At 42.6% G+C, this 11887-nt stretch overlaps 1 protein-coding gene across 4 annotated transcripts; it reads left to right on the top strand.

Moving 5' to 3' along the window:
* Positions 1-232: 232 nt before the first annotated feature.
* LOC136450387 (SUPPRESSOR OF ABI3-5-like) lies at positions 233-8937 on the top strand. 4 transcript variants are annotated; one of them, XM_066450794.1, is made up of 17 exons: positions 233-453; positions 1698-1826; positions 2020-2060; positions 2294-2485; positions 2624-3041; positions 3129-3200; positions 3286-3378; positions 3459-3538; positions 4613-4766; positions 5144-5228; positions 5319-5410; positions 5484-5552; positions 5642-5812; positions 6198-6366; positions 6486-7400; positions 7748-7938; positions 8554-8936. In XM_066450794.1, the coding sequence occupies exons 2-17, from the start codon at positions 1779-1781 to the stop codon at positions 8731-8733; spliced, it is 2970 nt and encodes a 989-aa protein (XP_066306891.1). In that variant the 5' UTR covers positions 233-453; positions 1698-1778; the 3' UTR covers positions 8734-8936. The 4 variants fall into 4 exon arrangements, with proteins under 4 accessions (XP_066306891.1, XP_066306890.1, XP_066306889.1 ...); XM_066450793.1 differs by having other exon boundaries at positions 2600-3041; XM_066450792.1 differs by having other exon boundaries at positions 2294-3041; positions 4616-4766; positions 8554-8937.
* Positions 8938-11887: the final 2950 nt, after the last annotated feature.

Raw genomic sequence — 11887 nt, 5'->3', positions numbered from 1 at the left:
GGAGAGACTGGGAGTTGAAACACGGAGTCGTTGGAGAGCGTTTTCTTCGATCTTGCTAAAAAAAATCTAAAGTTTAGGAGTGGGTTTCCGAAACTCTCGGAGAGAACACACCGTCGCCCTACGCGGTCGGATCCTGTGGGCTGCACGGGTATGGGCCGTCCGGCATCCCAATAGGCCCAGCCCAATAAAGATACAAGTATTATTCTGTTAAAAAAAAAACCATCCACTCCCCTGCCGCACCCGCGACGCTTCACGCTCGCGACTCCGCTCGCCTGCTCCAGCGATAGCGGCGACCCGGCGAGCTCCTCCCTTGCCCGGAGCCCCTCGTCCGTCCCCGGACCCCGCCCCGGCGGCCCCACCACCCCAGCCGCAGCGTCCCCGCTCCCAGGCTCCCAGCCCGACCGCCCCGTCCCCGGCGACCGGCGTCCCGGACGGCCACGGCCCCAGCGCCTGGTGAGCAGCTCCCCTCTGGTTCCCCCCTCCAGTCTCTTCCTGTTAGCAAGTTTTCCCCAGGTTCCTAACCCTAACTTTCCTTTATATGTGATCTAATTGGTTAGCTAGTTGTTGTTAGATTTTTTCTTGATTTAGTTCAATTGATGTAGATTGTAGATGTATGCAGTAGGGATTAGGCATGTATTAGTTGATTACTTATGCTTCTTCAGGTGGCGAAGGGCATTTTTTGGAATGGATTTTTTTTTTGTCAAAATCAAGCTGAGAAATAAGATGAGTAATAGTCTTTTGGACGATTGCCTTGTCACGTTCATTGAGAGGCATTTTGGATGATATGGATGAAGATGACGTAATTAAGACTTTCATGGCCATTAGAAAGCGTAGGCCCAAAAAGTAGTGTTGTAATCCTATTTGACATTTAACCTTTTATTGTCGTGTATATTCCTAACTATTAGTGTGCTGTTTTGAACTATTTGCGTGATAATTTAAGCCTTATTATGCTATTTAGTAATTGTGTACTGAATTGTGGGACAATTTTTACAATACTTTACAGAATTGCTAAATGGATTTTACCGGTTTGCATATGAAAATTTTGGTTCCGCATACCCCATATAAAAATCCTAGATCCACCACTGTCTATCACCTATGTACGGTTGACATGTCTGTGTTATCATATCATTCGTATGTATAGTATCACGTAGCTGTTCTTTACTTTGCATTATCGATTACTAGCCGATATCGACATGTCGTGGTACAACCCACTTTCTTCAATACCATTTTCGTTTTCATTTCTGTGGAAAAGTATGGAAACGGAAACAATTTAGGTCTCTTCTGACCGTTTTGATCCCCACCCAGCCTCATATGTTTATGCCAGAGTAGTCATATGCATTACTATTATACATTAATCATGTAAAAAACTATTACACTGTCTGAAAGTTCCGTTATGTGTAAAATTGTTCTTGTTGTAGTGATGGTAACATATGTCTGGATCCACAAAATACTAGCATTTTATATAGCCTCATTTTGAACTAAGTAATTTCATTGGAATTCTTGACTATTTCTTTTGTTTCCAACAAAAGTATTTCATTCCAGTCAGGCCAAGTATTATATAGCTAATAATTCCATTCCATAAGTGATCAATTGAACATTAACAATTTTCTCAAACCTTAAATTATTATTGGTGGCTATATTGGGGGTTCCTTCTGGTTAGGTGCTTTAACTCTATCATGCCATGTATCTCTTTACAGGCTACACAGAAAAATCTGCACCCAAAAGTTGTAAAGGTCACCAAGAACCTCGCAGGATAACAAAAGTGCTGAATTTTGGAAATGGATCATGGGCGTTATGCTCCACAACATGGATGGGAGAACAACAGTGTAATTGCAGTCTTTTCCTTTACTAACTACTGAAGATGATGAAATAGCAGAATTTTGGCCATGCAGTTGGCCTCTGTGTATCCAGCGTTAGTTGTAAAGAGTTCAAGAAGAGGCCGTTGCTTAAATGGAATGGATTTACCTGCCCGTTCTGTAGAACTTGTTGCTGACTCGACTTATTCTGTTGAATCTACAGGCACCGAATGGGTATGGTGTAATCAATGAGCCAGATTTTAGGTAAGCCAACTGGTCATTCTAGTGTTGTGTTAACTGGGGTATTCATGTCCTTTATTCCTGTAAAACGTGTCGAATCTTTTTCTAATTTCTCTAGTAAGCCGAGATATGTTTTTATTTAGTAGTGGGTTAACTCTTCAACAAGTTCTCCCCTTTTGTGATTTCTGTCATGCCTTTAATATTTATATAGTGCTTTGCCATATTACCATATCTTCCCCTGTTAACTTAATTTGCAGGTCTGGTGGATCGTACAATGGTAGGAGATCTGTGGATGAAGGCTTTCCTAGAGATTCATATGGGAGGGGTGCATTCTGTCAGGATGCACATGATAGAAATATGTATGCACCACCACCATCTGTTGGTGGAATGTGGTCTCAGCCTCGAAGGAATCATGATGAGGAATATGCAACTACAAGAGATCACAGAAGGCATGACACTAATTATCGCAATGATGGAAAGCATCATGAGTTTGATTCATACAGAGGAGTTGATAGACTCCGTGATAATTATCATGCTACTGACAACTATTATGAATCTGGCAGTCACCGTGATTTTGGTGTTGATAGGAGCAAAAGGATTGGAAGCAGAGAACGTGCCGAGTTTCATGGTGAGTTTGAAGACCGGTACCGCAGTTCACACCAAAGCAGAGACGACAGCTATGAGAGAGATCATGAATATGGTCGTTACGGTTATGATTCGGACTATGAGAGAGGCAGGAGAGATAGTAGCTGGAGAAGACGCGATTCATGTGAGAGTGAACGCGAAAGAAGTGGAGTAAGTCGTGAAAGAGAGGAAAGTCCATACATGCGCCATAGCCGTTCTCGATCACGTGGGCGTGATGACCGATCAAGATCACGGTCTAGATCAAGATCTCCTCGTGCGAGAAGTCATGGTCGGAACCAAAGAGATGGCCTGTATGATGATAATCGGTTTGACAGAAGAAGGGAATATGATTGGGATGATAGGAGGCATGGTGATTCAGTGGTATGGACATACTGCATACATACATACATACATTTGTAGCTGTGGGTTTGGAATTTACAAACCATGAGTTTGCATTCATGTTTGCAGGCCCCATCTGCCACTGTTGTTGTCAAGGGACTGCCCCTGAAGACTAATGATGATGACCTATATCAGATTCTTGTACAACTTCCTCTTCATAACTTGTTGCACCGGTTGAAAGTGTATTGTCTGGTTCGTTTTAATCATTTCGTCTGTTCTCTTGTAGGCTCAGTGGGGCCCTCTACGCAGTGTGCGTGTGATCAAGGAACGGAATTCTGGCATGTCTCGTGGATTTGCTTTCATTGACTTCCCCACCGTGGTACTAATCAAACACAAGTGTTATTCCATTACTCATCCAAACTTTCATGTACTCTTAACACAGCTGTATCCTCTTCACAGGAAGCTGCCCGTAGAATGATGGAAGCTACTGGAGAGAATGGTCTCGAAATTGATGGCAGGAATGTGTTCTTTCAGTACAGGTATACGTGTTTTTCTATTTAGAAATAAGTATGTTTCACTCCATCCTATACAAAGCCGTCCATCCTATGCAATCTCTGCTAGCGTGCTGGTGAATAAATGAGTATGCAGTGCATGGTTGCACTTTTTTTTGTTGCTAAATTAGTGTCTTGAGTTGTATTATGCTTTCGGAGTTGTTGTCCTTTTTTGTATCCTTTGTAACTATACTTCTTACTTGAGGTTGCCTTGAGCTATGAAGTTCTCATTTGTCTCGGCCGTATATTCTGTAACTGGCATGGGTAATTATAAGCTAGTTGTATTGACCATGTTTGTTTCTGCTTATATAATCTGATTCTCGGTGAAAAAAAAGCAAGACTACCACAAGACACTTCGATTATTTCTGCTTTTTTCTGAACTAGCACAATCGAGAATCGAAAAAATTCCCACGGTACGGCGATTATAATCGAGTCTTCTGTAAGTGGAAACACAATCCAATAATTCTCATAGTAGGCTAGCATATAACCAAACAGGATACTCTAATTTCTCTTTCCTCTTCATTCAAATTATAGGCCACTTGAGCTTTATCCTATATCAAACTTATCTGACTTTGACCAAATTTATAGAAAACACAACAACATATACAGCATCAATTTATTTTCACTGAAATCTCTATGAACTAGGTCTTGATATTGCATTTATTTGAACATGTTGATGTTATTATATTTTTCTAAAAACTTGGTCAGATTGAGAGAAGATTGACTTAGGATAAAGGTGGAGTGACATATAGTTTGGAGTGGAGATGTAGTAGTTATTTTGATGACATAAGATCATAGGACTCCAATTCAATTAGAGTTCATTAATAAAAAGATTCAGCAGTTCTGTAAGATTTCAGTGGGTAAAAGTGGTGTTACTTTATTATGTTACCATGGGAAGGTTCTTGTGATCCTTATACGTCAACAAAGTTCTGTTAGTGCGTGGTTGGGTGGGTGGGGGGCGAGTCTTGTCTTCCTTTTAATGTTGTACTAGCCTTTTGTGCTCATGTGTTTATATAAAAATTCCTTCCAGTGCAGTTAATTCTAACACTGTCTTTACTGCAGTAGTAAACCAACCAGTGGGACGGGTGGGCCTTCTCTTGGACAAGAAAATTTTACACGGCCTACTTATGGGCACAGGACTGTTGCTGCACCATGTGATTGGATTTGTACTATATGCGGATGTATGAATTTTGCCCGCAGGACCTCGTGTTTTCAGGTACTTGTAAGGATATTATTTTTCATATCACATTTCCATTGCCCCACCCCCCCTCCCGCCCGCCCCCACACCCCCACACCCCACCTGAACACCAGCTTCTGTACTATCGTGGCCTGAGTCGTGACTATCGTGGCCTGTAGTTTAACTGGTGAGTGGGTTAGTGGCAGGGCAGGGTGATGTGTTGGATTTCGTCTAGTTGTTAGTTTGTTCTACTTAGAGAACACTGCCATACTGTTGTGTAATTTTCTGTTTTTCTATATGTGCATGAAAATACTACAACTCTACTTTGCCTCATTTTTCCTAAGTTAATAGCTGGGTAACTAATTAGTTTTGTGATTTTGCTCTGGCTAATCATATGTTTATTTGTATTTGCATAGTGCAATGAACCTCGTACTGAGGATGCTCTACCAGCTGATGCGACAGGTTCTACTCCACACTTTGGGAGAAGGGGATCTGATCTAGGCAAGTTTTGTGCTTTCGTAGTTTCGTTCTGGAATTATGTAAAGTATGTATCGGTATCGTGCTGCCTTATTTAGTTGCGGTCATTTGCAGGTCCAACTCATGTTTTAGTTGTTCGTGGCTTGGATGAAAATGCTGATGAGGAAATGCTTCGGTACGAATTTGCTAAGCACGCACCAATAAAGGTGGGGAATAAACTAATTGCTTGATTAGGTTTCTCTTATTTTTCTGGACACATTACATGTCATTTTTCACCAGGACATCCGTCTTGTTCGGGATAAGTTTACTCATGTGTCTAGAGGTTTTGCCTTCGTTCATTTCCATTCGGTAAGTAGTGTTGTCTGGTGGATTGAGTTGAGATTTTCTTTTTTTGATGTATATAGTTCCTTACAATTTTCAACATCCTGTTGTGACAGGTGGAAGATGCTACGAAAGCTCTGGAAGCTACAAATGGGATTACACTTGAGAAAAACGGCCAGGTTTTGCGTGTAGCATATGCTAAAAGTACACATGGACCTGCATCAGGGGGTTCGCAGTCAAACAGCCTTGCTGCAGCTGCCATTGAGGCTGCATCATTTGCTCAGCAGGTTTGTTATAGCTCCTGACACTGTAAGATTAAGCATTTACTGTTTCTATTTATATATTACTTCCTTTGTTCTTTCTTACAGTATTTGGTTCTTTGCAAGCTGCACTGTCAAATTTCTGAGACTTGACAATTCTGAAAGCATGGGGATTGGGCATATGAAAAATATCACTAGATCTGTTTCTAAAAGCACTTAATAGTCATTAATTACTAATGGAAAGTACTAAAAATCAGAACCACATTTTTAAAAATGCTAAGATGTCAAATAAGCAGAATGAAAAAGGACAGGGGACTGACCTTCATCACATTCTCATGTTAACTAAGCGCATAGTTTAGGCAGGTTGAATACATGTTGCTCATTGGTTTAATACCTTTGCCTGTTGGACCAGTATGATGCCATAGGTTGGGCTCCAAAAGAGTACAATCCTGATGACAAACAGAACAGCAACTCTGAATCTCAAAAAGATGGTGACGCAGCACAGTCGGGATTTGTTTGGGATGAAAAATCTGGTTACTACTATGATTCCGCATCTGGATTCTATTATGATGGAACTACTGGTAAGTCTATGAGTCTACCACATCAAAATTTTGTTAAAACCATTACTAATGTTGTTGGTAATGTTATGGTTACGGATCTTTTTCCATTTATGTTTAATATGTAATCTTGTGTGTTGTAGGCCTTTACTATGACAGCAACTCTGGAGTTTGGTATTCGTACGATCAACAGACTCAACAATATGTCCCTTGTAACGACCAGAGCAATACTAAGGCAGCCGGGGAGGCGGCCAGTGAAAACACGAAGACCTCAGATAGTAATAGTGGCAAAAAGGTTGTGATCTCTGCGCCTGCTGCCACAATTAAACAAAATGAGAAAACTTCACTTCCTGATGCTGTTCAAGCTGCTGCAAATGCAGCCCTGGCTGCAGAAAAGAGAGAAAAGGAGAAGGCAAAAGAGATTAAATTGGCCTCAAAAAGTAGTCTCATAGCTAATAAGAAGAAGATGAACAATGTCCTAGCCATGTGGAAGCAAAGGAATCAAGAAGGGCAGGCCGCACGAATTGTCCTTGATGACAAAGAACCATCAAGTTCTGATGATAAATTTAATCATTCACATAGTGGAACTGGATTCTCTTTGAAAAGCAAGCTGAATTCTGACTTTGAAAATGCTATGGATAATTCTCTTGGCCAAGGAATTGCATCGACCCAAATGTTGGATTCCAATGTAAAGCCTAGACCTGTCAGTAACAGCTTAGGGACTACAGTTATGGGTGTCATAAGAGGTTCTGCTAGAGGAGTGATCAAGTCGGATACTACGTTTCATGCATTATCTGATGCTGGGAGCACTGACTCCCGCACTACTATAACCACAAGAGCAAGTGGGTTAATGACAAGTCCTGAGGCACTTGTAACTCCTGCACCCTTCAAAACTGATGTGTCTGCCTTAGTCTCTAATACTTCATCGGGAGTTTCTGGGAGTGGTAAACGTCGATTTTCTGAGGCACGAGTGCAATCCCAGTACAGGGATCGAGCTGCAGAAAGACGAAATCTGTATGGATCATCTCTTGGCACTGATGCTGTTGGACTGGATTCAAGTAAGAATACACTTTTTTAAGTTTTTATCACGTACAATTGCTGTCATTTTTCCATTGTCATTCCTTCAGCACGTTGTGTTAGTAACAGCAACATACTGTCTGTCCAGTTTTTTTTTTTTTTTTTTTTGGTTATTCTCATCATTATCATTTTGCTGAAGCATCGTTAGCAGTATGCTCAGTTTCGTATTAGTGTTTAACTGTTTATATAAGGCTGACTTGGGTATTTCTGGGGATTTTGTTGTTGCCATTGGAATATGTCCTTGACCTAACATACAGTTTAGGGATGATATTTTCGGTTTTGCTTGTAAGATTTTTTATTGATTTACTGGAAATTACCTGTTGTCAAGCTGGTGACTATCCGTCCAGAAAGGGTTCAAGTGAGATAGGGTCGATGCTGTTTCCTCCTGGTGTGGGTGAACGTTCCAGTGGTGAAATTGGCAACAGCGAAAACTATGAAATTATTACCGCTGATAGAGCAATTGACGAAAGCAATGTGGGCAACCGTATTCTACGCAACATGGGGTGGCAAGAGGGACTGGTAAGTTCATCTCCCACATATTTCTCAGTCTAAGATGCTCTCAGGCTTGATAGCATTTTTTTTACAATGTTTCCTGCATTTGGTCATGAGTGTTTATGCCCCCTTTTTATTTCTCCTGCTACTGCAAATGCATCTCACTTTGGAATCTGATTTATGTAAGTTTTTTTGAGCCGGTAAATATGCCTATTTGTAATGAGGTAGCAGTATCAAATTTATTTTAATGCAACTCTCTGGTTTTAACTGGAGTACTCTAGAGCTTGGTAAAGCTGTTAGTATCAGTTAGCAAATCTTAAGTTTGTCTTGTTGATCTCTTTCCAGAAATACTAAGTATACCTCTGTGTCTTGACTAGTTGATTCTGAGTCCATGTGCTTCCTTGTGTCTGGACTCTACAGTTTAAGAATCAGAAGTCACTGACATATTTAGCCTGAGTGAGAAGATGTCTAGTGGGAATGAATAGTTTGTTGGGCACGAGAAGTGACCGGATGCAGGGGGAATCAGTGTGCCCATATTCCCTACATTGTGGAAAGTGCGAAAATATTATGTTGTATTCCTTCTGATGTGAGTGTGCATTTTGTATTGTTTTTGTTTCTTGCAACTACTTCGAAAATATCCAGGGTCTCGGAAAGGATGGCAGCGGTATCAAGGAACCAGTCCAGGCAAAATCCGTGGACGTCAGGGCTGGACTGGGAAGTCAGCAGCGAAAGGCTGATCCATCCCTGGAGGCCCAAGCCGGGGACAGCTACAAAACCGTCATCCAGAAGAAGGCCATGGCAAGATTCAAGGAGATGTCCTAGCTAGAGTTTTTTTTCCCTATTCGGTTGGCGCATTTTGTAGTCCGTTTACTTTTCTTACGGTCTGTGCACTGCTTTGCTTGTGCTTTTTCATGAACCTAGCTACTGAATTGTGATTTATTATCCTCAAAGGGCACTGTGTTTATCTTATTACTATGTAGTTCGAGACCTGGATGCTTTTTTCTTGTGTGTTGGGGTTTTCATTTGCACGAAGCCCGTGTGTTGAATGTTGATCTGTTGCTTTGCCACACGTGATGTGGCAGTAGAGCCTCTACATCAGATCGTGGCACATGTTTTTTTAAACGGTGTCACAGATTGATGAATTTATAAAGTTGCTCCGAGGCTCGCCCTCTCGGCCCCGACGCCCTCATGCGGCGACGGTAGCTCCACCGGGATTGAGAAAAACTGCTGCATGTTCTTTTATTGTTTGATTGAGGGAGGGGTTATTTTGAGGGATTGAGAAAAGCTTTTTATTTAGGAAAAGACGATTGAAAAGGGAATTCTGCTGGAGTTTTTTTTCCTTTCAATCTCTTATTACTTTATATAGAGAAAGGACATTGATTTTACTTAATCTCATGGAGTTGTTCTGAGAGAGTTTTTTTTTTTTTTTGGGGGGGGGGGGGGGGGGGGGGGGGCAAAATTTACTAAAGGACACTGAAAGTGACCTCCATTTGGAAACAGTGAGATTTGCTGCATGATATTTTGGTTCTTAATAAATTTGCTGGTAGACATCGTGCCAAATAAAATATTTGTTTCGGGCTTTTGAGGAGAGAGAAGCGCCCCTGCCTCTTTTTTTGTTCCCCTCTCCAAATAAAGCACTCAATTGTAGAACTTTCAGCAATCCTTAAACCTTCACCCAATAGATTTGTTGGGATGCCGTAGGCCAACATTCGCATAGGTGTTGTGCGCTCAAGTAACGGCGTGGCTAGCGCCCTCGCCTGGTCGTCTGCACGCTCGGCAGCCTGTCTGTCTGCTCGCCCAGTCGATTGCTGCCCTTCCTGCTCGCTCGGCCGCCGCTTGTCTCTGCTCGCTCGGCTGCCTGCTCGTCTCTGCTAGTCCGCTTGGCCGGTTTGCTCACCTGCTGCCTTACCTGCTCGCCCGCTTGGAACAGCTTAAACATATGCAACACCTAGGGATGGATCCATGCAGGCAGGGCTCTAGCCCCGGCCCCCCCCCCCCCCCCCCCCCCCCCCGACCGATGGCAGACCATGGAGCCTTAACCTCTCCTGGAAATTTTTTGCCATAGATGCACATTAAGAAGAGGTTAAAGCTATGTAGAGGTTGAAGAAACCCCCCTAACATTTATCATGGATCTGTCCTTGGTAGCACCAGATCTACTTTTACAACATTCAGATAAAACACTTACAACATACGTCTAAAATAGCTAAAACACCACGTTTGAAAACTTATAAAACATCTGAAAACTCTTGAAAAGCCATCACAAGCATATGCAACTTTCAGATAAAACACTTGCAACGTACTCCCTCTATCTCTAAATAAGTGTCGTTTTTTTGTTTCCGTGTCATAACTTTTACTAGATTTATAGAAAATATGTGCATCATTTGTACCTCCAAATAATTTATTGTGGAAATAGGTTCAACGATCTATCCAATGATATTAATTATATATCATAAATATTAATATTTTTTTTATTTTTCAAGAAGCGAGAACGACAGTTATTTAGGGACAGAGAGAGTACGCGTGAAACATATGCAACATCCTAACCACACTTGCAATATGCTTCTGAAAAACAAATGAAACATTTGGAATACACCCTTGCAACATGTTGTATAGCTATTGCAACATATGTAACATTCCGATCTACTTTTGCAACGTGTGAAACATTTGCAACGAACCTCTGAAACACTTGAAACATACACTTGCAATATGCGCTTTTGTCGTTGCAAAGCTCGACGCCGGTGCAGAGGTCGGCGGCGGTGCATGGAGCTCGCCGGTGCCCTAGCGGAGGCACGGTGTTGGGTAAGCACCTACGCGAGGAGCGCCCCTGGTGAGCGGCTAGCAGCCGGCGAGCACCTCCTGCCTGGCGTAGCTGGCGAGCACGAGCAACCCTGCGAGCACCGTTGGGTATGGGTAGAGAGATTTTTTTAAAGAGACGCGGATGGGAACAAGCAGACAACACGGTAACGAATGGGAAGGCACGTCCGTCCGTCCCGACGTCCTCACGGGAGCATTATCGCTTAAGTAAGGGGCCATTTGGATTAGAGGAAAGTGTCGATGCGGGACCCACAGGATACCCCGCAAGGGAGAGAAAAGATCTAGTCCAACTAGGATTCTTCCCATCTTAGTAGTAGTACTATTCAGTAATCCTACTAGGAAATCTCATTGTAAACCGACTAGGACTCTGGCCTCCTGACTATATAAAGGAGGGCAGGGCTCCTGGGAGAAGAGAACAGCAATTGTACAACACAACACTTCACAATCAATCCAACGCAAAGGCTAACGCCGACTAGACGTAGGGTTATTACTCGATCTACGATCGAGGGCCTGAACCAGGATAAATCGACTGTCTCTTGCGTTCACCATCGAGTTCAGCATACGCTGAAGCCCGAATATACTGCCTTGGGTATCCCCGTGGCAGGCTATCGATGGTAAAACATCGACAGCTGGCGCGCCAGGTAGGGGCTTTCGGCGACTTTGCATCCGAGAGCTCGATGGACCTCGATAACATGATCTTCCCGATGGGATCAACTTTCATCTTCGGCTCATAGATCTGCGAGGCAGACAACTACGGCAAGCTTCAAGGCCACCTCCTCAAAGATCCGGATCATCATGAAGAATTTCCTATTTCGACAACTACGACGGATCAGCTCACCAAAAGATTCACGCAGCTCATAATATCCTATTCAAATCAGATTTCACGGCTACGCGCGTTCGACTCGAATTCAGGTTCCATGTCCAAGGTGAAGTTCTATTCGAGTGCTTTCAAAAAACCGAGTTCTTTTTCAGCAGGATTCCAGAGCACAACCCAAAACAACTCGGATTACATTCAGAGTTCTTTCAAGAAGTTGAATTCTTTTCCGTTTGGGCTCGACAACATGGCAAAATCCTATCAGGGACAATTCAAAAGATCTTTCAATCCAATGCTTGGGATACCACTGATAGGAGCCCAGGAGGGACTCGTGCTAACGATAACATC

Source organism: Miscanthus floridulus, chromosome 5, assembly GCF_019320115.1.
Source record: "Miscanthus floridulus cultivar M001 chromosome 5, ASM1932011v1, whole genome shotgun sequence".
NCBI classification, from domain to species: Eukaryota; Viridiplantae; Streptophyta; class Magnoliopsida; order Poales; family Poaceae; genus Miscanthus; species Miscanthus floridulus.
The sequence above is the reverse complement of the archived record's forward strand: the minus strand, read 5'-3'. Positions and strand labels throughout refer to the sequence as shown.